General features: G+C 39.9%; 2 protein-coding genes across 2 annotated transcripts in view; both read right to left on the reverse strand.

The window, feature by feature from the left end:
• LOC129860139 (oocyte zinc finger protein XlCOF6-like) overlaps positions 1–21,152 on the reverse strand; it is a 45,816-nt gene extending 24,664 nt beyond the window's left edge. The window contains exon 1 of the mRNA XM_055930479.1: positions 21,065–21,152. The gene's annotated coding sequence lies outside the window, so the exon portion shown is untranslated. The remainder of the gene's footprint in view (positions 1–21,064) is intronic.
• Positions 1–26,198, reverse strand: LOC129860143 (oocyte zinc finger protein XlCOF6-like). The gene is made up of 3 exons (XM_055930484.1): positions 23,685–26,198; positions 21,065–21,313; positions 1–3,381 (listed from the first exon to the last, which is right to left on the reverse strand). The coding sequence occupies exons 2-3, from the start codon at positions 21,165–21,167 to the stop codon at positions 1,475–1,477; spliced, it is 2,010 nt and encodes a 669-aa protein (XP_055786459.1). The 5' UTR covers positions 21,168–21,313; positions 23,685–26,198; the 3' UTR covers positions 1–1,474.
• Positions 26,199–27,382: the final 1,184 nt, after the last annotated feature.

A 27,382-nucleotide genomic window follows, 5' to 3' on the forward strand; every position in this document is an offset into this window, starting at 1 on the left:
CCAGTAACCAAAAGGTTGCTAGATCGAATCCCCGAGTTGACAAGGTAAAAAATCTGTCATTCAGCCTCTGAACAAGGCAGTTAATCCACTGTTCCTAGGCCATCATTATAAATAAGAATTTGTTCTTAACTGACTTGCCTAGTTCAATAAAGGTTGAAAAAAAGTGTCTACTAGCTCATTCCCACAGAATACTGCAGAAGGACAACCTGGTCTCAGAGCAAAATGTATTATATGGTACAAAAATATCCGTGCTATTCCATTTAGTATGTTACATTACATTACCAATATAAGCTGAACTAAAATATAAACGATACATGTAAAGTGTTGGTTTCATAAGCTGAAGTAAAAAATTCCAGAAATGATCCATCTGTACAAAAAGGTTATTTCTCTCAAATGTTGTACACAACTTTGTTAATATCCCTGTTAGTGAGCATTTCAGCTTTTGTCAAGATAATCCATCCACCTGACAGGTGTGGCATATCAAGAAGCTGATAAAACAGCATGATCATTACACAAGTGCACCTTGTTCTGGGAACAATAAAAGGCCACACAATGTCACAGATGTCTCAAGGTTAGGGAATGTGCAATTGTCATTGACTGCAGGAATGAGCTGTTGCCAGAGAACTTCATCTTTACCATAAGTCACCTCTAACGTCCTTTTAGAAAATTTGGCAGTACATCCAACCGGCCTCACAACTGCAGATCACATGTAACTACGGCAGCCCAGGACCTCCTCACCTGCAGGATTGTCTGGGAGGGGGGGGGGGGGGGGGGGGGGGGGGGGGGCTGAGTAGTATTTCTGTCTGTATTAAAGACCTTTTGTGGAGAAAAACCCATGCTCATTGGCTGGGCCTGGCTCCCAAGTGGGCCTATGCCCTCCCAAGTCCCACCCATGGCTGAGCCCCTGCCCAGTCATGTGAAATCCATAGATTAGGGCCTCAGTAATTTCAATTGATTGATATCCTTATACAAACTGTAAATCTTTGAAATTGTGGCGTTTAGATTGTTGTTCACTATAATACGACTTGTAGGACGTATCGTATGTTAAGAATTACAATTCGTATGTTATTTTACGCATTGCTATTCATACAATATGTTACGAACTTGTAATATGTATGATATGTTACGAATTCCAATTTGTTGTTGCTAACGTTAGCTAGGTTAGGGGTGAGGGGTTTAAGGTAGACTTAAATGGGTTTAGGGTAAAGGTTAGCTAACATGCTAAGTAGTTGCATGCTAAGCTAACATGCTAACATAGCAAAAAAGTATTAAGTCGTTGCAAAGTTGCTAATTAGCTAAAATGCTAAAGTCCTCCTTGATGAGATTCAAACATGCAGCCTTTGGCTAGACGTTAGAGTCACCCTTCCACAGAGCAGGAGTAAGGTTTCTCCCCTGTGTGTATACATTGGTGTGTTAAGTTGCTATGGTGAGAGAAACTCACCCAAATGTCAGAGAAGACGTAAGCAGGCTTCTCTCATGTGTGTGTTCTCTGATGAACTTTTAGCTCAGTTGCTGTTTTGAAGTATTTTACACAGGCCGAGCAGGAGTATGGCTTCTCTCCTTCATGTATATGTTGATGTCTTTTTAAGGTATCCAGTCGAGAGAAACTTACCCCACAGTCAGAACAGGAGTAAGGCTTTTCTCCTGTATGTGTTCTCTGATGAACTTTTAGATCAGTTGATGTTTTGAAATATTTTACACAGTCAGAGCAGGAGTAAGGCCTCTCTCCTGTGTGTGTTCTCTGATGAACTTTTAGATGAGTTGATGTTTTAAAACATTTTACACAGTCAGGGCAGAAGAAAGGCTTCTCTCCTGTGTGTGTTCTCTGATGAACTTTAAGCTCATTTGATGTTTTAAAACATTTTCCACAGTCAGAACAGTAATAAGGCCTCTCTCCTGTATGTGTTCTCTGATGAACTTTTAGATGAGTTGATGTTGTGAAGCATTTTCCACAGTCAGAGCAGACGTAAGGCTTCTCTCCTGTGTGTGTTCTCTGATGAACCTTTAGCTCATTTGATGTTTTTAAACATTTTCCACAGTATGAGCAGGAATAAGGCTTCTCTCCTGTGTGTGTTCTCTGATGAACTTTTAGCTCATTTGATGTTTTTAAACATTTTCCACAGTATGAGCAGGAATAAGGCTTCTCTCCTGTGTGTGTTCTCTGATGAACTTTTAACTCAGTTGATGTTTTGAAGCAAATTACACAGTCAGAGCAAACGTAAGGCTTCTCTCCTGTGTGTGTTCTCTGATGAACTTTTAGCTCAGATGATGTTTTGAAATATTTTACACAGTCAGAGCAGGAGTAAGGCTTCTCTCCTGTATGTATACGTTCATGTGAATTTAAATTTGAAAGTTGAGAGAAACTAGTTCCACAGTCAGGGCAGAAGAAAGGCTTCTCTCCTGTGTGTGTTCTCTGATGAACTTTTAGCTCATTTGATGTTTTGAAATATTTGACACAGTCAGAGCAGGAGTAAGGCTTTTCTCCTGTATGTATAAGTTCATGTGAATTTAAGTGGGAAAGTTGAGAGAAACTAGTTCCACAGTCAGAGCAGTAATACGGCTTCTCTCCTGTGTGTGTTCTCCGATGAACTTTTAGCTCAGTTGATGTTTTGAAGCATTTTCCACAGTCAGAGCAGACGTAAGGCTTCTCTCCTGTGTGTGTTCTCTGATGAACTTTTAGCTCATTTGATGTTTTGAAATATTTGACACAGTCAGAGCAGGAGTAAGGCTTCTCTCCTGTATGTATACGTTCATGTGAATTTAAGTGGGAAAGTTGAGAGAAACTAGTTCCACAGTCAGAGCAGTAATACGGCTTCTCTCCTGTGTGTGTTCTCCGATGAACTTTTAGCTCAGTTGATGTTTTGAAGCATTTTCCACAGTCAGAGCAGACGTAAGGCTTATCTCCTGTGTGTATACGTTGGTGTGTTTTTAAGGTGCCCAGATTAGAGAAACTCGCCCCACAGTCAGAGCAGGAGTAGGGCTTCTCTCCTGTGTGTATACGTTGGTGTGTTTTTAAGGTGCCCAGATTAGAGAAACTAGTTCCACAGTCAGAGCAGTAATACGGCTTCTCTCCTGTGTGAGTCTTCTGATGAACTTTTAGCTGAGTTGATGTTTTAAAACGTTTTCCACAGTCAGAGCAATAATAAGGCTTCTCTCCTGTGTGAGTCTTCTGATGAACTTTTAGACTAGTTGATGTTTTGAAGCATTTTCCACAGTCAGAGCAGGAGTACGGCTTCTCTCCTGTGTGTATTTTTAGATGTATTTTTAGCTTTGATAGAAATGGGAAAATCTCTTCACAATGTGGGCAGTGATGAGACCTCTTATCTCTCTGATCTTCCCGAGGTTGCTCTCTGGATGTAGAGAATGGCTCAACATGGTAACCTGTGTGAACATCAGAAGAACCATTCAGTTGGTGTGATATACATGTCAATCAAATGTATTTTATGAAGCCCTTTTAACATCAGTAGTTGTCACAAAGTGCTGAACAGAAACCCAGCCTAAAATCCCCAAAGAGCAAGCAATGCAGATGTAGAAGCACAGTGGCCACAAAAAAACTCCCTAGAAAGCAGGAACCTAGGAAGAAACCTAGAGAGGAACCAGGCTGAGTGGTGACCAGTCCTCTTCTGGCCATACCGGGTGACAGGTAGCCTAGTGGTTAGAGCAACCGAAAGGTTGCAATATCGAATCCCTGAGCTGACAAGGTAAAAATCTGTCGTTCTGCCCCTGAACAAGGCAGTTAACCCACTGTTCCTAGGCTGTCATTGAAAATAAGAAATTGTTCTTAACTGACTTGCCTAGTTAACCTTTTACGGGGGCAGCCCGACACCGGTACACTTATGACAACATCCAGCTCAAAGTGCAGGGCGCGAAATTCAAAATCTATTTTTTTAAAATATTTAACTTTCACACATTAACAAGTCCAAGACACCAGATGAAAGGTGCACATCTTGTGAATCAAGCCAACATGTCCGATTTTTAAAATGTTTTACAGGGAAGACAAAATATGCAAATCTATTAGCTAACCACGTTAGCAAAAGACACAACTTTTCTAACTCCATCAGTTTCTTACTCCATCAGGTGCTATCACAAATTCGACCAAATAAAGATATAAATAGCCACTAACCAAGAAACAAATTCATCAGATGACAGTCTGATAACATATTTATTGTATAGCATATGTTTTGTTCGAAAAATTTGCATATTTCATGTATAAACCATAGTTTACATTTCAGCTACAATCCGAAATTGCACCGAAAGCAGCCATAATATTTACAGACACCAACGTCAAATAGCTAATTACTCATCATAAAACATTTCTGAAAAATACATAGTCTGCAGCAATTGAAAGACAGGCATCTTGTGATTCCAAACAATATTTCCGATTTATTAAATGTTTTACAGCGAAAACAAAATGTATCGCTATATTAGCGTAGCTACAATAGACAGAAATAATTGGGCGCCCACGGCCAGTTCACATGCACGACAGATATATGAAATAACATCATAAAATGGGTCTTACTTTTGCTGATCTTTCATCAGAATGTTGAAGAACGTGTCCTCTGTCCAGATGAGTCATTGTTTCGATTCAGAATGGCAAATTTCCCTCTTCAATTAGCATTGGCACTAGCCGAGTGGCATAAATTTCTCCAACGTAAACACAGTCAGAGGACGGAACACGGCAAAACTCCCGAATAAAGTTTCAATAATCTGATTCAACTATATTGAAAAAACATACATTACGATGATATGGTCACATGTATCAAAAAAAATTAGAGCCGGAGACGTTAGCCGTTCGTTACCAAGGCAAAACAGAAGTCAATCCCACTTCCTTCAGAGTACCGGAAGTGGACGGTCACGTCAAAGAAATAGGTTTTTTTCCACCACAGACCAAGAGGAGCACAAAAATTTCTTCTCTGACATCCTCTTTACGCCAATAGGAAGGAGTATAGAGTGTCAGCAGACTCCTAAGTGTTAAGACCATGTATAGGCATCAAGTTGAAAAGAGCATCGATTTCTGACATTTCACTTCCTGGTCAGGAAAAGTGCTGCAGAAGGACTTCTGTTTCACTCAGAGAAATAATTCCAACTCTTTTAGAAACTAGAAAGTGTTTTCTATCCAAAAAGAATAATAATATTCATATTGTACGAGCAAGATTTGAGTAGGAGGCCGTTTGAAATGGGCACGATTTCACTGGCTACTCAACACTTTGCCTTGCAGCCATAAGAAGTTTTTAACCTGTTTGGGCGCATGTCCAAACGCTAGTGGGACACCTACGACAACATCCGGTGAAATTTCAGAGTGCGAAATTCAAAATACAAAAATCGTAATATTAAACATTCATGAAAATACAAGTGTCTTACATAATTTAAAAGCTTTGTGTTAATCTAACTGCGTTGTCAGATTTAAAAAATGCTTTACGGAGAAAGCATACCATGCGATTATCTGAGGACAGCGCCCCACGTCAAAATACTTTTTAAACCAGCACAGGCGTGACAAAATCACAGACACCAATTAAATAAATCACTTACCTTTGAAGATCTTCCTCTGATTGCAATCCCAAGGGTCCCAGCTACACAATGAATGGTCGTTTTGTTCGATAAAGTCCTTCATTATATCACAAAAATGTCAGTTTAGATGGTGCGCTTGATTCAGTAATTCACTCGTTCAACATGCACACAGACGAATCCAAAAGGTTACCAGTAAAGTTCGTCCAAACAAGTAAAACGATGTTTCGAATTAATCCTCAGGTATTCTAATATCTAAATAAACAATAATATTTAAGACGGAGAATAGTGTGTTCAATAGCGAAGATAAATAACGAAGAGCGCACTCTCGTTGATGCACGCAACATGACTACTTTTCTAATGGGGGACACCTTGGAAAAACTACAAATACTTCATTTTTCAAAAAACAAGCCTGAAACCCTTTCTAAAGACTGGTGACATCTAGTGGAAGCCATAGAAACTGCAATATGGGTCCTATCTATTTGTATATCCCATAGGCAAGCATTGAAAATACGTGACCTCAAAAAAAATAAAAATGTGTATGGAATTTCCTCAAGGTTTTCGCCTGCCATTTCAGTTCTGTTATACTCACAGACATTACTTTAATAGTTTTAGAAACTTCAGAGTGTTTTCTATCCAATGCTATCAAGTATATGCATATCCTAGCTTCTGGGCAGTTTACAGGCAGCTTACTTTGGGCACTTCAGTCATCCGAAATTCCGGACAATAACCAGTATGCTAAGGAAGTTAAATAAAGGTTAAAAAATAATAATAATAACAAATACACCAAAATTAGTGGTGAAATAAATGAATAAATTATAAAGTTTGGGGTCACTTACAAATGTCCTTGTTCTTGAAAGAAAAGCACATTTTTTGTCCATTCAAATAATGTCAACTTGATCAGAAATACAGTGTAGACATTTTTAATGACTATTGTAGCTTGAAACGGCTGAAAATCGACTGTTTTATTGCTTCTTTAACTTCTAGTTCCTCCCAATCCCGGATCCGGGAGCACCCCCGTCAGTAAAAACCTGACTAGCATAGCCTAGCATAGCGTCACAAGTAAATACTAGCATCTAAATATCATTAAATCACAAGTCCAAGACACCAGATGAAAGATACACATCTTGTGAATCCAGCCATCATTTCTGATTTTTAAAATGTTTTACAGGGAAGACACAATATGTAAATCTATTAGCTAACCACGTTAGCAAAAGACACCACTTTTCTTACTCCACCATTTTTTTACTGCATCAGTAGCTATCACAAATTCGACCAAATAAAGATATAAATAACCACTAACCAAGAAACAACTTCATCAGATGACAGTCTGATAACATATTTATTGTATAGCATATGTTTTGTTAGAAAAATGTGCATATTTCAGGTATAAATCATAGTTTACCATTGCAGCCACCATCACAACTCTCACCAAAGCAACTAGAATAAATACACGAGACCATCGTGTATTACCTAATTACTCATCATAAAACATTTCTTAAAAATACACAGCGTACAGCAAATGAAAGACACAGATCTTGTGAATCCAGCCAATATTTCAGATTTTCTAAGTGTTTTACAGCGAAAACACAATATAGCGTTATATTAGCTTACCACAATAGCAAACATCACAACAGCATTGATTCAAGCCAAAAATAGCGATAACGTATAAACCACCAAAATATATTAATTTTTTCACTAACCTTCTCAGAATTCTTCAGATGACAGTCCTATAACATCATATTACACAATGCATATAGAGTTTGTTCGAAAATGTGCATATTTAGCGGCACAAATCGTGGTTATACAATGTGATTAGTGGCCAAAACTTCAAGCAATCTGTCCGGCGCCATCTTGGAGAGGCACCTAATCTAATCGAAAACTATTCATAAACTTGACAAAAAAATACAAGTTGGACAGCAAATGAAAGACAAATTAGTTCTTAATGCAATCGCTGTGTTACATTTTTTAAATTAACGTTACTTCAGCATACAGCGTGCACTAAAGCGAGACCGCACCGAAATTCATGGCGGAATTATTATTTGACATTTGTCAACATAAATACGAATTAACAACATAAAGATTGCTTACTATTTGCCGAGCTTCCATCAGAATCTTGGGCAAGGTGTCCTTTCTCCAGAACAATCGTCTTTTGGTTGAAAGATGTCCTCTTCTCATGTGGAAATAGCAGCTAACAATAGCCACCCACTGGAGAGGTGTCCAACTTGTGAAAGCGCGTCACAAAGAAATCCAGGAAAATCGCAATAAACTGATATAAACTGCTATAAGTCGGTTTAAATTAACTACCTTATGATGTCTTTAACACCTATAACGAATAAAAACATGACCGGAGATATAGAACTGCTAAAACGAAAGCGTTTGCAGGACGCCATTGTGATGTCCCCTTGCGCCAGATGCCCTGTTGAAAAGGCTACTTCCGTTCCTTTATAGTGGCCCAGATTGCGCAATCCACTCCATTCAAATTCTCCCCGCTTACTGACATCTAGAGGAAGGCGTATGCAGTGAATGTAGCCCGATGGCTTACATGGGGACTTATAAACTGACCTCAGAACAGGGACCTCGATTTCTGAAATCTCACTCCCTGACAGGAAATGTGCTGCAGAATGAGTTCTGTTTCACTCAGAGAAATAATTCAAACGGTTTTAGAAACTAGAGAGTGTTTTCTATCCAATAGTAATAATAATATGCATATTGTACGAGCAAGAATTGAGTACGAGGCAGTTTAATTTGGGAACGTAAATATTACAAAGTCCCAACAGCACCCCCCAGTTTTCAGCTGTGCTAACATTATTGCAAAAAGGGTTTTGTAATGATCAATTAGCCTTTTAAAATTATAAACTTGGATTAGCTAACACAACATGCCATTGGATCACAGGAATTATGTTTTCTGATAATGGGCCTCTGTACGCCTATGTAGATATTCCATTTTAAAAAATCATCAGTTTCCAGCTACAATAGTCATTTACAACATTAACAACGTCTACACTGTATTAATGGTCAATTTGATGTTATTTTAACCTTTCTAGGACACATGTTCCCTAGCGGAACTCCTCGACATCATTCCACTGAAAAGGCAGCGCGGAAATTCAAAAATATTTTTTTGAAATATGTAACTTTCACACATTAACAAGTCCAATACAGCAAATGAAAGATAAACATCTTGTTAATCTACCCATCGTGTCCGCGAAAACACAATATATGATTATGTTAGATCACCGCCAAGTCCAAAAAACACACAGCTATTTTCCCAGCCAAAGATAGGAGTCACAAAAAGCAGAAATAGAGTTAAAATGAATCACTAACTTTTGATGATCTTCAGATGACACTCATAGGACATCATGTTACACAATACATGTATGTTTTGTTCGATGATGTGCGTATTTATATCCAAAAATCTCAGTTTATATTGGCGCCATGTTCAGAAATGCCTCCAAAATATCCGGAGAAATTGCAGAGAGCCACATCAAATAACAGAAATACTCATCATAAACCTTGATGAAAGATACATGTTTTACATAGAATTAAAGATACACTTGTTCTTCATGCAACCGCTGTGTCAGATTTCAAAAAAACTTTACGGAAAAAGCATACCATGCAATAATCTGAGACGGCACTCAGATATGAACAACATTTCTCCGCCATGTTGGAGTCAACAGAAATATGAAATTACATGATAAATATTCCCTTAACTTTGATGATCTTCATCAGAATGCACTCCTAGGAATCCTAGTTCCACAATAAATTGTTGTTTTGTTCAATAATGTCCATTATTTATGTCCAAGTAGCTACTTTTGTTAGCGAGTTTAGTACACACATCCAAACGCTTGTGCAGGTCCAGGCGAACGTCGGACGAAAACTTCAAAAAGTTATATTAGAGGTCGAATAAACTTGTCAAACTTACTATAGAATCAATCTTCAGGATGTTGTTATCCTAAATATTCAATAACGTTCCAAAGGGAGAATTCCGTTGTGTCTGTAGAAATAATGGAACGCAAGTCGATATCATTTGGAATGCGCATGACCAGGACTTGGCTCTCTGCCAGACCACTGACTCAAACAGTTCCCATCCGGCTCAACATCACAGTAAAAGCTTCATTCAACTTTCTACAGACTGTTGACATCTAGTGGAAGGCGTAGGAAGTGCAAACAGATCCATATCCCACTAGGATTTCAATAGGCGATGAGTTGAAAATCGACCAGCCTCAGAATTCCCACTTCCTGTTTGGGATTTTGCCTGCCATATGAGTTCTGTTATACTCACAGACATCATTCAAACTGTTTTAGAAACGTCAGAGTGTTTTCTATCCAACAGTAATAATAATATGCATTTATTAGCATATGTGACAGAGTAGGAGGCCGTTCACTTTGGGCACGCTATTCATCCAAAGTGAAAACGCTGCCCCCTATCTCTAAAAAGTTAATTGACAAAAAAAACTTACTTCTCTTTCAAAAACAACGACATTTCTAAGTGACCCTAAACTTTTCAATGGCAGTGTATGTATTCATGTCAATAGGCTGTATGGGAATGGCAATAAAACTATTCTAAAACTGGGTAGGAGTCAAAAACTAAAAAGAGGCAAAAGTCGTAAAAATGATGAGCTATACCATCCTCCACTCAACATCACAAGGGTGATCGAATAATTTGTATGTTTAAAGTAATGACTAAGATATTTCACCCTGAAACTGTATCACTGTGTGTGAAATCCATTAGACACATAAGACTATAAGTGGATAATGTGTGCAGCGTAGGCAGGATAGAATTAGAACATTGTGTTCCTTACAGGACATTCTGTCCCCACCCGTGGAGTGGAGAAACTGTTAGGCTTGCAGAAAATTATGAAACATGTTGCAGAATATGATAAACAATGTATGTGTACAGTGGAACAATACAGCCCGCCTAAAGTGGGGTGGGGTTCTCGTCTGATTTGTGTATAAAAGATGGGCTCTGAACTTGAGGGCAGAGCTCTCTGAATAAAGCAGGGGGGCCGCACAGCCCTCCATGTGCTCGCCAGAGGTAGCCTGACTGCCATTAGGTACCGAGATGACATCCTCAGACCCCTTGTGAGACCATATGCTGACACATGCACATTTGTGGCCTGCTGGAGGTAATTTTGCAGGGCTCTGGCAGTGCACCTCCTTGCACAAAGGCGGAGGTAGCGGTCCTGCTGCTGGGTTGTTGCCCTCCTACGGCCTCCTCCACGTCTCCTGATGTACTGGCCTGTCTCCTGGTAGCGCCTCCATGCTCTGGACACTACGCTGACAGACACAGCAAACCTTCTTGTCACAGCTCGCATTGATGTGCCATCCTGGATGAGCTGCACTACCTGAGACACTTGTGTGGGTTGTAGACTTCGTCTCATGCTACCACTAGAGTGAGAGCACCGCCAGCATTCAAAAGTGACCAAAACATCAGCCAGGAAGCATAGGAACTGAGAAGTGGTCTGTGGTCACCACTTGCAGAATCAATCCTTTATTGGGGTGTCTTGCTAATTGCCTATAATTTCCACCTTTTGTCTATTCCATTTGCACAACAGCATGTGAAATTTATTGTCAATCAGTGTTGCTTCCTAAGTGGACAGTTTCATTTCACAGAAGTGTGACTGACTTGGAGTTACATTGTGTTGTTTAAGTGTTCCCTTTATTTTTTTGAGCAGTGTATTAAATGGGTAGAAGTGTTCCCAACTTACTTGGCGGACATGATGACGGTAGCTAAAGTATTGGGTCAAGATATTATCCCTAGATTTGGTTTACTAGAATCTATTTCTTTAGACAATGGATTACAGTTTTTTCTAATCAGGTAAAAGATAGTATAGGCCAGAAATTGAACATTAAATAGGAAAAGAAATACGGTTCATATTAACAACAATCGGCAGGATTAATTGAACACAGGAGCGATATGGTTAACTTTCTTGGGATAGGGGGCAGCATTTTCACTTTTGGATGAATAGCGTGCCCAGAGTGAACTGCCTCCTACTCTGTCCCAGATGCTAATATATGCATATTACTATTACTATTGGATAGAAAACACTCTGAAGTTTCTAAAACTGTTTGAATGATGTCTGTGAGTATAACAGAACTCGTATGGCAGGCGAAATCCTGAGAAAAAATCCAAACAGGAAGTGGGATATCTGAGGCTGGTCGATTTTCATCTCATAGCCTATTGAAAACACAGTAAGATATGGATCTGTTTGCACTTCCTACGCCTTCCACTAGATGTCAACCGTCTGGAGAACGTTGAATGAAGCTTCTACTGTGATGTTGAGCCGGATGGTAGCTGTTTGAGTCAGTGGTCTGGCAGAGAGCCAAGTCCTGTACGCATTTCACATGGTAGTGACTTGCGGTCCATTACTTCTACAGACACAAAGGAATTCTCCGGTTGGAACGTTATTGAAGATTTATGACAACAACATCCTAAAGATTGATTCTATAGTTAGTTTGACAAGTTTATTCGACCTGTAATATAACTTTTTGAAATTTTTGTCCGAAGTTATGCGGGGACCGGCACGAGCGTTTGGATATGTGTACTAAACAAGCTAAAAAAGTAGCTACTTGGACATTATCGAACAAAACAACAATTTGTGGAACTAGGATTCCTGGGAGTGCATTCTGATGAAGATCATCAAAGGTAAGGAAATATTTATATTGTAATTTCTGATTTATGTTGATTCCAACATGACGGATAAAAAACATTTTTTTCTGAGCGCTGTCTCAGATTATTGCATGGTTTGCTTTTTCCGTTAAAAAAATGTGAAATCTGACAGCGGTTGCATTAAGGAGAGGTATATCTATAATTCCATGTGTATAACTTGTATTATCATCTACATTTATGATGAGTATTTCTGTTGTTTGATGTGGCTCTCTGCAATTTCTCAGGATATTTTGGAGGAATTTCTGAACATGGCGCAAATGTATACTGAGATTTTTGGATATAAATATGCACATTATCAAACAAAACATACATGTATTGTGTAACATGATGTCCTATGAGAATCATATGATGAAGATCATCAAAGGTTAGTGTTGTAACCTGGTATATTTATGTTTACCAATAGATGGCAGTATTGACTCAAGACGGGGGTTTGCTTCCCGCTATCCGTAGCTATTTCCTATGTCTGCCTATATAACTATGATTAAGAAAGCTTCAGGTAATTTAAGCCAGGTGCATAAGAGAATGTAAATCTAAGTTACCATTAAATACAAAACCGTACTTAAGTCTCACGAGTCGTAACTCTAAGAAGCCTTTAAGGATACTACAGTTAGTGATTCATTTTATCTCTATTTGGGCTTTTTGTGACTCCTATCTTTGGCTGGAAAAATGGCTGTTTTTCTGTGACTTGGCTCAGACCTAACATAATCGTTTGGTGTGCTTTCGTCGTAAAGCCTATTTGAATTCTGCCATGTTGGCTAGATTCACAACAAGTGTAGCTTTAATTTGGTATCTTTCATGTGTGATTTAATGAAAGTTAGATTTTTATAGTAATTTATTTGAATTTGGCACTCTGCATTTTCACTGGCATTTGACCAAGTGGGACGCTTGCGTCCCGCCTATCCCAGAGAAGTTAAGGAAAACACACATGAGCACAGGTATAAATTGGTTACAATGCTTATCAATAGTATTAATGACTATTAGGATAACCCCAGATAAAAATGGACTGTCTCCATTCGAGAAAGTGTTTGGTAGATTATATAGAATCCCCGAACTGGGGAGACCAGAATAAGCCGATATAGAAGTAGAGCATACCCTAGTAGAACACATGAGGAGATTATTTGTTAACCACACCCGTATGTCAAAGCTTTTGTGTCCCACAGGTAAATTACAGAAGGTGATTCACTCAATCCAACCAGGAGACTGGGTGTGGATCCAATCCCTGAGGAGAAAAGACTGGAAGAAGCCCCGTTGGGAAGGCCCATACCAGGTTTTGTTGGTAACCGCTTTTGCCATTAGAATAGCTGAGAGAGCCACTTGGGTCTACGTTACCCACTGCGAAAAGGTAGGAACACATACAAACACCGGTGAAAACACACAGAGTTAGGGAGCAGAACCAAGTGCAAATAGGGACAGGGATTTACCTCCCTGACGAAGATTCCCTATCCTGACCTATCATCACTGTGTGCGCTCATAGAGGTGTGGGTATGGGGTGGTTCCTAGCAGATCAACCAAGGGCAGGAGAGGGTTGGCGGTTTTTGGGAAAGACCCTGAGCTGCATCATAGTCTTGGTAATTTTCCTGATATATCCAGATCCACTACCTCCCGGCACCAATTATACTACGTCCCCACAATTGCTAAGAAGTAAAAGACTAACGACCCAACATACCGACCGTCAAGGACAAGTGACCTACAAAATAGGAATCAGAGAGGGGCAGAATGTAGGTGATTTTAATGGCTGTAAAACGGTAGTTAATGTGACTGCACAGGAGAAAATTCTGAACCTCACAGCCCCTATAACGGATGTATGGTGGGCTTGTAACAGCAAAGGACGTATCTGACAGATACTACCAAAAGGGTGGGTAGGTACTTGTGCCCCGGTGTTATTTGTCCAACCAGTTAGAATTAGTCATCAGAGGCCAGTTATAGGAGGCCAAAGTAGATACAGGAGGAGTTTTGACCAGGATGGGAGTAGCCCTGTCTAGATGGATGCTATTGGCATCCCCAGGGGAGTTCAAGATGAATACAAAGCTATGAATCAAATAGTTGAAGGATTTACCACCACGTTCTTTTGGTGGGTGACGATAAACAAACATGTGGATTGGGTCAATTATATATATTATAATCAACAACGATTTGTTAACCAGACTAGAGATGAGGTGAGGGGAATCTCAACTCAGCTATCCACCACCTCCCTCATGACTTGACAAAATAGGTTGGCTCTCGATATGTTACTGGCAGAAAAGGGCGGGGTATGTAGAATGGTGGGTGTTCATTGCTGTACTTTCATTCCAAATAATACAGCACCAGATAGAAGTGTTACAAAGGCACTGGCAGGGTTGACTGCTTTAAGTGATGAATGGGCTGAGAACTCAGGGGTGAACACATCTGTGACAGGGTGGTTTGATGGAATGTTTGGAAAATGGAAAACCATAGTAGCTACCATCTTAGGGGCTGCTATTGTTTGTATGGGTATGCTCGTATTATGCGGTTGTTGTTTTATTCCTTGTGTCCGAGGCTTGGTGAGCAAGGCGTTGGAGAATGCTGTGAGAATCCAGCAGATGGTGAGGTATGGACCAATTCCTAACTCAGACCAATGGAATGAAGAATACATGCCTCCAGGACTGGCGGACGATGATGACCAATTAGATCCTGATGATCTGCAATTGGATAAAAAATGTCTTAGTTCTTACCTGTGAAGGTTATAGTGAAAATCTTAAAAATGAAGAGCTATAACTGGAAGTAGTGATAGAACTAACCCCTGACATTGAGAAACCAGTACTGTAAATCTATTTATCTTGTTTGTAATATTTAGTCAAAGGGTGAATTGATAGAAGAATTTGTATGTTTAAAGTAATGACTAAGATATTTCACCCTGAAACTGTATCATTGTGTGTGAAATCCATTAGACACATAAGACTATAAGTAGATAATGTGTGCAGCGTAAGCAGGATAGAATTAGAACATTGTGTTCCTTACAGGACATTCTGTCCCCACCCGTGGAGTGGAGAAACTGTTAGGCTTGCAGAAAATTATGAAACATTGTTACGGGATTTTTGTGTTTAATGACTAAAATATGTATACATTTGACTTAGAATTATAAATAAACAGAATACTACTATGTTACTGTATGGATGAATTAATCTTATTATATAATCATAATGCTGAATATAATGTGTTCCTTATTAGAAAGAATGGAGTTATCTTCAGACAGGCTGGAATGATGTGTTCCTTACAGGACATTCTGTCTCCACCCAGGGAGGGGAGAGACCTTGGGCCGGTTGTAGATTGTTTAACAGATGGCAGACAACGTAATGAGGCTGTGAACTGTATTGCCATTGTATACGAGAGGAGGAAGGACATTTTAAAACCTATGACGTCATTATTATTATATAACCTGATGTAAATTGTACTATGATCAGTACTCTCGAGAATAAACGCTATTGATTGATTGATTTTGAGACTGGTTTCTGTCAATTTAATGCTGATAAGTATCTTACAGATTCTTATGTATGGGCAGAGTGTTTTAATTGAATTGGTTGATAAACATATAGGAATTAAATTCTTTGAACAAACATGTTGCAGAATATGATAAACAATGTATGTGTACAGTGTGTTCCTTAGGGTCTCCCGGGTGGCACAGTGGTCTAGGGCACTGCATCGCAGTGCTAGCTGCGCCACCAGAGTCTCTGGGTTCGCGCCCAGGCTCTGTCGCAGCCGGCCGCGACCGGGAGGTCCGTGGGGCGACGCACAATTGGCATAGCGTCGTCCGGGTTAGGGAGGGTTTGGCCGGTAGGGATATCCTTGTCTCAGTATGTAAATGTAATAAAATGTATGCACTCTACTGTAAGTCGCTCTGGATAAGAGCGTCTGCTAAATGACTAAAATGTAAATGTAAAAATGTACAGTGGAACAATACAGCCCGCCTAAAGCGGGGTGGGGTTCTTGACTGATGTGTGTATAAAAGAAGGGCTCTGAACTTGAGAGGGCAGAGCTCTCTGAATAAACAAATGATCATTTGCATGCTGGGACTCTGTTCATTAAACTTAGAGCCTTACAACCTCTAGGATACAGATGGAGTTATAAAATAGTTCAGTTAGAATATTGGGATAGAAATTCTCATGACAAAGGGTTAGTAACTACACAGACTCATTTCATAGAACTTAAAAACACTGGCAGTTTGTCTACTCCACTTCTTTAGTCTACACTCTGAGCACTCCAGATAGCCCAGTGAATAAAACAAATGCTGGCAATACTGGTGTCATCCATACAAGTCTTAGCAGCATGAAACAACATCTACAATGCATTCAAAATTATTCAGACCCCTTGACTTTTTGTTTTTGTTACATTACAGTATGGTTCTAATTCTCATCAATCTACACACAAGACCCATAATGACAAAGCAAAAACTGTTTTTTAGAAATAACTGAAATATTACATTTACGTAAGTATTCAGACCCTTTACACAATAGTTAGTTGAAGCACCTTTGGCAGCGATTACAGCCTTGAGTCTTGTTGGGTATGAAGCTACAAGCTTGGCACACTCGTACTTGGGGAGTTTCTCCCATTCTTCTCTGCAGATCCTCTCAAGCTCTGCCAGGTTGGATGGTGAGCGTCTCTGCAAAGCTATTTTCAGGTCTCTCCAGAGATGTTTGATCGGGTTCAAGTCCGGGCTCTGGCTGGGCCACTCAATGACATTCAGAAACTTGTACTGAAGCCACTCCCACGTTGTCTTGGCTGTGTGCTAAGGGTCGTTGTCCTGTTGGAAGGTGAACCTTCACCCCAGTCTGAGGTCCCGAGCGCTCTGAAGTAGGTTTTCATCAAGGATCTCTCTATACTTTGCTAAGTTCATCTGTCCCTTGATCCTGACTAGTCACCCAGTCCCTGCCGCTGAAAAACATCCCCACAGCATGCTGCCGCCACCACCATGCTTCACCGTAGGGATGGTGCAAGGTTTGCTCCAGACATGACGCTTGGCATTCAGGCCAAAGAGTTCAATCTTGGTTTCATCAGACCAGAGAATCTTGTTTCTCATAGTCAGAGTCCTTTAGGTGCCTTTTGGCAAACTCCAAGCGGACTGTCATGTGCCTTTTACTGAGGAGTGGCTTCCGTCTGGGCACTCTACAATAAAGGCATGATGAGTGGAGTGCTGCAGAGATAGTTGTCCTTCTGGAAGATTCTCTCATCTCCATAGAGGAACTCTGGAGCTATGTCAGAGTGACCATCGGGTTCTTGGCCACCTCCCTGACCAAGGCCCTTCTCCCCCGATTGCTCAGTTTGGCTGGGCGGCCAGCTCTTCCATTGAAGAATGATGGAGGCCTCTGTGTTCTTGGGGACCTTTAATGCTGGAAAAATGTTTTGGTACCCCCCAGATCTGTGCCGACAGAATCCTGTCTCGGAGCTCTACGGACAAATCCTTCGACCTCATGGCTTGGTTTTTGCTCTGACATGCACTGTCAACTGTGGGACCTTACATAGACAGGTGTGTGCCTGTCCAAATCATGTCCAATCAATTGAATTTACCACAGGTGGACTCCAATCAAGTTGTAGAAACATCTCAAGGATTATCTCATAGCAAAGGGTATGAAAACTTAAAAAACATAAATAAGCAATTATTATAATTTTTTTTACATTTGCAAGAATTTCTAAAAACCTGTTTTCGATTTGTCATTATGGGGTATTGTGCGTAGATTGATGAGGAAGAACATGTAATCAATTTTAGAATAAGGCTGTAACGTACCAAAATGGGAAAAATGGGAAGGGGTCTGACAGTGCCCTCGGAAAGAATTCAGACCCCTTGACTTTTTCCACATTTTGTTATGTTACAGCCTTATTCTAAAATTAAATAAAAAAATATCCTCAGCAATCTACACACAATACCCCATAATGACAAAGCTAAAAAAAAGTTTAGACATTTTTGCAAATTTATAAAAAAAAGAAGAGAAAAAGAAAAACAAGAGACTTAAAATTGAGTTCAGATGCATCCTGTTTCCATTGATCATCCTTGAGATGTTTCTACAACTTGATATATAAAACATATTAAATATACACTACTGTTCAAAAGTTTGGGGTCACTTAGAAATGTCCTTGTTTTGAAAGAAAAGCACATTGTTTGTAAATTAAAATAACATCAAATTGATCAGAAATACAGTGTAGACATTGTTATTGTTGTAAATGACTATTGTAGCTGGAAACGGCAGATATTTTATGGAATATCTACATAGGCGTACAGAGGCCCATTATCAGCAACCATCACTCCTGTGATCCAATGGCATGTTGTGTTAGCTAATCCAAGTTTATCATTTTAAAAGGCTAATTGATCATTAGAAAACCATTTTGCAATTATGTTAGCACAGCTGAAAATTGTGGTGATCATTAAAGAAGCAATCAAACTGGCCTTTGCAACTCTGCCAAGAAGGACAGCATCCCGGAGTCACCTCTTCACTGTTGACGTTGAGACTGGTGTTAAGTGACCCCAAACTTTTGAATTGAGCTCAGGTGCATCCTGTTTCCATTGATCATCCTTGAGATGTTTCTACAACTTGATATATAAAATATTAAATATATATGTATGAGATATAAATCATCAGGATGTGGTAGTCTACTGGTTATGTTCATCACTTCTCCAATCGTTGTTGAGATCTGATATTCTGTGCAGCGCAAAACGAGACGTAGGCCTATATCATATTTCTCAAATCCTTTTCAGGCTAAATTCCAGTCGAACATGGAGAGAACGGTAATGCCTAACTACACTGAAAAAATATATAAATGCAACATGTAAAGTGTTGGTCCCATGTTTCATGAGCTGAAAAAAACATCTGAAATTTTCCAACAAGCATATTTCTCTCAAATTGTATGCACAAATATGTTTACATCCCTGTTAGTGAGCATTTCCCTTTACCAAGATAATCCATCCACCTGACAGGTGTAGCATATCAAGAAGCTGATTAAACGGCATAATCATTACACAGTTGCACCTGCTCCTTGTGCTGGGGACAATAAAAGGACAATTTAAAATGTACAGTTTTGTCACACAACACAACGCCACAGATGTCTCACGTTTTGAGGGAGCGTGCAATTGGCATGCTGACTGCAGGAATGTCGACCAGAGCTGTTGCCAAAGAATTGAATGTTCATTTCTCTACCATAAGCTGCCTCCAGCGTCGTATACAAGTATTTGGCAGTACGTCCAACCGGCCTCACAATCGTAGACCACGTGGAACAACGTCAGCCCAGGACCTGAGGTGGGTCTGGCTGCCAAGTGGGTGGGCCTATGCCTTCCAAGGCCCACCCATGGCTGCACCCCTGCCCAGTCATGTGAAACCTACAGGTTAGGGCCTAATTCATTTCAATTGACTGATGTCCTTATTATATATATATATATATATTAGAAATTACATTTAACCTTTATTTAACTAGGCAAGTCAGTTAAGAACAAATCTTACTAACAATGACGGCCTTCCGGGTAACAGTGGGTTAACTGCATTGTTCAGGGGCAGAACGACAGATTTTTACCTTGTCAGCTCAGGGATTTGATCCAGCAAGCTTTCGGCTACTGGCCCAACGCTCTAACCACTAGGCTACCTGCCGTCCCTTATATGATCTGTAACTCAGAAAAATCGTTGAAATTGTTGCATGTTGTGTTTTATATTTATGTACAATAAACATTCAAGAAGCTGGTGAAGAGCTATAAAAGGAAGTAAATAGCCCTATTAGACTGAAAGTTAATGGAATTACATCAAACTTATGAGCTCCTAAGTGGCGCAGCGGTCTAAGGTCCTGCATCTCAGTGCTAGAGGCGTCACTACAGACACCCTGGTTAGATTCCAGGCTGTATCACAACCGGCCGTGATTGGGAGTGGGATAGGGCGGCACACAATTGGCCAAGTGTCGTCCGGGTTTGGCCGGTGTAGGCCGTCATTGTAAATAATAATTTGTTCTTAACTGACTTGCCTAGTTAAATAAAGGTTAATAATAATAATTGTGAGGCTCTCCATGAGCATTAGCTGCTACTTCACTCAATCCTGTTTTAAAAAGTCTCCCTGTGTGACATTCCTTGAGACCAACCAGAAATGTTTCCTTGGCCAAATATTCCCAGATTTCCATAAAAACAGCCAAACATGTTCTCTCGTTTCTGCATCACCAAATGTTGCGTGAGACAAAAGAGTAGGCTAGGTGAGCATCAATCACTAGTTCGGTGCAGCAGACTGCAGGGGTGTAGTGCTGCAAGAGCGATGAGCCGCCACAATGGTGTTTGTTTAGTAAAGTTAGATCAATGTCTTGGACGATCACCTACTGATTAATTAGTAGTCCACATAACAAAATATTATTGCATAACATTACTGTTACAACAAAAACAACACCTAATTTCTTACGAGATTTTAGAATGGTTTGCTGAATCGTCCCAAACTCAACAGCGTGCCATTAGGCAAAATGTGCTTTGATTAAAACAAAATACAGGAAGTCTATATAATTTAACACCATCTGCTCTAATTTGCTAACCAAACAGTAATTCAAGAAGATTTAAATGCATATTCCCATGAAATTGATTGAGATCGAAAGACTGGCATGCAGAAACAGCTTGGTCATTCCACTGGTAAAACGCAAAGAATTATAATTCAATATTGACAATGATGATGCCATGGCCTATTTTGAAATGAGGTATGCCTAACTTGGTGATTGAGGGTATTAAACATTTTCAATATTCTTGAGACAATGTGTGGGCAAAGGCAGGCGTTACAAGTTTTACAAAGTTTTGCCTCGCAGTGAAGTCTTGAGTTGTTCAGGGATGTGTGATGTCAGAATTACAGAATTCAACCTAGCAATAGACTGGGTTATAACTTATGGAGGTCTAATTTATGAAGATAACTTATAGAGAGAACCAGCTCTTACCATGACTAACAGTTGTCCTAATCTTCTCGTCCTCTTCTTCAACTTTAATGTTGACATTCAGCTCCAGTGTTTGACTGCAGTCCTCCAGCTTCACTGATGCCATCTCTGGATCCTGCGGTGCAAACTGGGCTCCACTGTCACAATCAGGACCCAGTGACTGTAGGTTTCTACTCAGTGTGGAAGGAGAGAGGCAGGCTGGGTTTGTCCTCACTGTTGATGTTACCGGCCTCAGACTTAATCTGAGTCGGCCTGTAGTGATAAAGACAAACGGACACAAAAGTTATTTTCTTGACAGTTCTGGCATTTTATTCTGTATAATTATTTTCTATTTTTTCTTGTTCAATTATCTCATTTCAGTAGGTCAGGTAGCTAATCCTTGACAAAACATTCATTCACATTAGACACAATATACACATTTTAAATTTCACAAGATAAGTGCACTTAATCTATAGTAGATTTCCTAAATTCACATGAATGCATAAATGACTCAAAAACCATTTAGTACAAGATTGCAGTATGATTTAGGCAGTACTATGTAAACATTTTATGAATAACCTTGTCTTCACTATTATTTCACTCACAAAAACCAATTGTATTTCCTATTCACACCATAGTAAGAATTATCAGGGATGTTACAGTGGCAAGTCAAATTCAAGGACTTAAGTACTTTTTCAAGCACTAATATTTATTTACTTTAAGCCTCGTGTGAAAACCCTGAATTATAGATAAATATAGAAACAACTGAATGTGTCTGAATATTAGTACACATGTAAAGGACTGATAATCATTACATTCAGCTTCAAAACTGTAGAGCAACTGAAATGTTCTCTCTCTGATGAGGCACTACATGCACTGAAGTCCGTTGATGCAGACCTCCTATGGTATCATGGTGGTCCGCAAACAAACGTTTAAGGTCCATGTCTGTCTCATTCTGTACTAAGAAAATAAACCAAGAAATCCCTATTAACTTCTACCACACCCTCTCCTTCCACAAAAACCCTCCCACACCCCCAATAAACTTGATCAGTATAACCCTTTCTGCGTTTGCAAACATTGGAGTTTATATCATGCTGAGACAATCCACCCCCAGGTTATCCAACTTATCAAAAACCATACCGACAGTAACATCTGTTACCCCCAACCTGGTATTTCTGCTTTACACAAACCAAGTGTTGATAACCTTGCCAATGAAAGCTATGAAGTACATTTTATTCAATATTAAAGTATCCTTTGTCACAGCGCATTTATGGGAGCAAGATTTCTGAACAGCCCTCAAAACCATGTCAGGACTAGTAGAAAGACCAGTTCTGACAGTAGGTCCTCTTACTACAGGACCAGCCATGGAAGCTCCATTTAGCATAAGCTCCAGGATCATGGCTTCTGAGCTTCGTCCCATTATGATTTTCCATTTGAAGAATCTTCCCTTGCTGAACCTGACTAGCACAAGATATTAAGAATCAACCATTTTCAATGTTTTATTTCACCTTTATTTAACCAGGTAGACTAGTTCAGAACAAGTTCTCATTTACACGGATGCGGCCCAGTTTAACTTCACCTCTTTTTATGGCCTTGGTTAATCAGATAGGGTGTAAATGAGGCCCTGTGGTCTCCTCAAACACCATCCCAACTTTCCACTGTGACATTATTACTCTAGCTCCCTACCTTGGGCCTCTTTAGTTTCTATACTACATGCACCTCTGCTTCCAGTATCATTATCTCTGTTTTTCCTATGTCTTTCCACTACAGACCATTCACATACTAGGCCCTCATCCTCCCACTCCATATCAGAAAAGTCCCCCACATTGATCGCATTCTAGCACAACTGTTGCTTCTCAAACTCTCTCTCCATTTCCATTGTTTAGAGGGGTGTCAACCTCATTCCATTGAGGGCCGAGTCTCCGCGGGTTTAATTTTTTTTCTCTCAATTTCAATTAAAATCTAGACAATCAGATGAGGGGAGTTCCTTTCTAATTAGTGACCTTAATTAATTAATCAAGTACACGGGTGGAGCGAAAACCCGCAGACACTTGGTCCTCCATGGAATGAGTTTGATACGTGCTCTGATTCATCCGCATTAATCGACGCCATTCCATGCAGTTGGCCTCTCTCTCCAAATGGTGAAGGATAACTTCAGTTAGCTTCCCTCTGTTTTGACACTCCATCACACAGCCTCATGCCGCCATTTCATTACGAGCAAACTCCTAGAAAGACGACCGAAACCGTTGAAGCCGCCATTTGACTAGACTCGTCGGAATCACCCGGATCTCGCGAACTTACATTAACGAAACAGTGTATGTAAACTCGCGAGATCAGGATGGTTCGGACGAGGCTATTTACCAGCTCATAAACAACATTTTACACAAAACCAAGAACTCAAATAAGTGGAATCTTTACGAAATGACTTTGACGAAGTTATGTACACACACTCAGACAAACCCAAAGTCTAGCTAAGTGACTTGTAAAATCGTTTTTAATCACGTTCTTCACTCACTCGGTTTGACCCCAAAATAACACATACAATTAAAACCTTTACCAAACGTAAAAATACCTTAAAGGATTTGTTAACTAACATATTTTATATTCTTTCGACATTAGAAAGTTTAAACGTGCTATTACATACCTACAATAATACAGTTGAAACGGACACAACCACTATCGACATAACACAGTTCTGTCTTTTTCTACCCGGAACTTCCTGTTCCACAATACGACATTGCAACAGCGTCATCTTCTTCTCTGGTACACTGACATTTACACAAATATAACGTGTCTGCCGCCACCTACTGTACGGTTAGTAAACTGTAGAAAAAGATACACGTCCAATTAAGGATAAGGGGAGGGGGAACAACGACATCAAAACAACATTCAAAAATAGATAAATAAAAACATCCCACTCCTTCAGTCACAGTCCTATTCAAATCACATCCCTACACAGTCTCATGGGCCTCGTAGGGAGGAACATCTTCAGTCACAGTCCTATTCAATTCACATCCCTACACAGTCTCATGGGCCTCGTAGGGAGGAACATCTTCAGTCACAGTCCAATTCAAATCACATCCCTACACAGTCTCATGGGCCTCGTAGGGAGGAACATCTTCAGTCAGTATTCCCTGCAATCAGTGGTGTAAAGTACTTAAGTACAAATATTTTAAGTACTACGTAAGTAGTTTGTTGTGGTATCTGTACTTTACTTTTGATATTTTTGACAACTTCTACTTTTACTCCACTACATTCCCAAAGAAAATAATGTACTTTCTACTCCATACCTTTTCCGTGACACCCAAAAGTACTCGTTACATTTTGAATGATTAGCAGGACAGGAAAATTGTTAAATTCACACATCCCTACTGCATCTGATCTGGCGGACTCACTAAACACAAATGCTCTTTTTGTAAATGATGGGTGTGATCTTAAATTCAATCTGGAGTGCCAGAGTGGCCTTGGGCGTTCGTAAATTCAGAGCGTTGTCAGATTGTCAGTTCGTATCGCTCTCGGAGCGTTATTTATTACATTATTTATACTTTTACTTTTGATACATAAGTATATTTTAGCAATTACATTTACTTTTGATACTTATGTATATGTTAAACCAAATACTTTTAGACTTTTACTCAAGTAGTATTTTACTGGGTGGCTTTCACTTTTACCTTGATAGGAAAGGACTCAAGTATCTTTACTTTTACTCAAGTATGACAATTGGGTACTTTTTCCACCACTGCCTGCAATGCTTCCAATGTAAATTCCTGAACTCCCAAAAACCTTTCAGCCGCACGTACAATTCATCTTTACAATCGGTATCCTTCAACTGGTGAACGACGTTATGAATCTCAACAGGCTGCGGGGCATCCACTGCCATAGCTTCCTCAGCACCAATCACTCTTTCAACTATTTCCCGCGCCTCCCAGTAGGAGAACTACTGTACAGTTTCTTGATAAGGATGTTCCCTGATATAAGAAACATGTATAAATGCCATTGGTCAGTTCCGGTGTTATGAAACTGATGGAGAATATTTGTAAAAAAAACATTTAAAGTATTTATTTAACTAGGCACATAGCATACATAACAGGTTAAGATAATTAAAGTGTCAGTTAGGTGAATTAGCATGGCAGGTTAGGAGACTGAGGATAAGGTTAGGAAAAGGGTGAGGATTTGTTTACCATGCAGGTTTGGATAACTAACGTGGCGGTTAGGAGACTGAGATTAAGGTTTAGCTACAATTGTCAACAAGTGTTTTCCCAACGCAAAAGAAACGGCCACGGACCAATGGGGAGCATCAATTGGTGTAAACTTGATATCATGAAATACCCGATATCAGAGAACGCCCCTGCAATTACACACTTCTCGGATCAAGGGGCCAGGCTTGCAGTCTATAAGCATGCTTTCCACTGTGCTCAGGGGGCATTTTCGGTACTGCAGTTCAGGTGAAGCACGGCCAAATTCCCATTGAAGGCCCCATAGCGAAGAAAAAAAAAAGAAAAAAAAAGACAATTTAGTTATCACGTTTGTAAATAAAACATCCTTTGAATTATTCAAGTAATTGCCTTAGAGTCTGATTTTTTCCCATCACTCACAGCCAAAGTTAACTATTTTAGATTCGTGCTGTGAGGTGGGTGAGCTTATGCCACATGCAGATGCTGAAGGGAAAACACACCTCTTGATCTGCGTGTTTATAATGTAGGTTAAGGTGCAGCCTCGTCTCATAGACTAGATGTAACATAGTAAATATAAATCTGGGACTCTCAAAATAGTGTGATAGGTAAGTTATTCTGGTTACATAAGACAGATGGTTACTTAATAAATGGAACTTGGTGGTGCTGTACTGTAACAGCGAGCTGAGCCAGTTGAAACTATTGACGCCAAGGATATATTGTTGGTAACTGTGTGTTCCTTTATTAGTTTTGTGTTTTTTATTCATTTATTTCTGGTACCCTCCTACCTGAGAGGCATGAGGCCTATGTGGCGTTGCACTGTTAAAATCATCCCAGTGTGGAGATGAAACACCTGTGTGTTGCAAAGCCACATGCTCTGTCCTCTCTGCTCTACCTAGGTGTTATAATGTGGGTAATACAGAGATAATACTAATACCGAGATAAAACACCTAGGTAGATCAGTGGTTGTCTCGGTATTAGTATTATCTCTGTTTTACCCACGTTAAAACACCTAGGTAGAGCAGTGGTTAACGTGGGTAAAACAGAGATAATACTAATACAGAGATAACCACTGATCTACCTTGGTGTTTTAATGTTAGTAATACTAATACAGAGATAACCATTGAACATGCATTTTCCATTATGCCATTGTGTTTACCATTTCAGAACCTTACATCTGGAGTTTGAAGCATATACAGGGCAGTATATAAGAGCCCTCGACTTTTTCCACATTTTGTTACGTTACAGCCTTATTCAAAAATTGATTAAATGCATTTTTTTCCTCGTCAATATAAACACAATAGCCCATAATGATAAACCGAAAAGGTTTTTAGAAATTTTAGCAAATCTATACCTTATTTGCATAAGTATTCAGACCCTTTGCTCTGAGACTCCAAATTGAGCTCAAGTGCATCCTGTTTCCATTGATCATCCTTGAGATGTTTCTACACTTGACCTGAATCCACATGTGGTAAATTCAAATGATTGGACATGATTGGAAAAGGAACACACCTGTATATATAAGGTCCCACAATTGACAGTGCAAGTCAGAGCAAAAACCAAGCAATGAGGTCGAAGAAATTGTCCGTCAAGCTTCGAGACAGTTTTGTGGCGAGGCACAGATCTGGAGAAGAATACCAACACATTTCTCAAATCTCTGTTGGCTGGGCTCCCCGCTTGTGCCGTCCAACTCCTGCCCCACGTTGGGCGCAAACCTTTTAAGGGCTCCTGAGTGGCGCAGGGGTCTAAGGCACTGCATCTCAGTGCAAGAGGCATCACTACGGTCCCTGGTTCGAATCCAGGCTAAATCACATCTGACCGTGATTGGGCCAGCATCGTCCGGGTTTGGCCGGGATAGGCCGTCATCGTAAATAAGAATTTCTTCTTAACTGACTTGACTAGTTAAATAAAGATTAAATAAAAACTAAACAAGTGGGATGCATGCCAGCAAAGCCACTACACAACACATTACTAAACACTACATTAATTGCACTCTAACAGTGAGAAAGTGTGCCCACAAACTGTTACATAAAGCTGACCGAAAAGCATAGTCCAAACAACTTACCACTGCTACACCTGGCTATCAGCGGAGCCTGGTCTGGAAACGAAACAATTCATTCAGCCTCATTAAAAAAAAAAACATGGCTGACTTGCTTAAACAAATGTGGTT

Source organism: Salvelinus fontinalis, chromosome 7 (assembly GCF_029448725.1).
Source record: "Salvelinus fontinalis isolate EN_2023a chromosome 7, ASM2944872v1, whole genome shotgun sequence".
Classification (NCBI taxonomy): Eukaryota; Metazoa; Chordata; class Actinopteri; order Salmoniformes; family Salmonidae; genus Salvelinus; species Salvelinus fontinalis.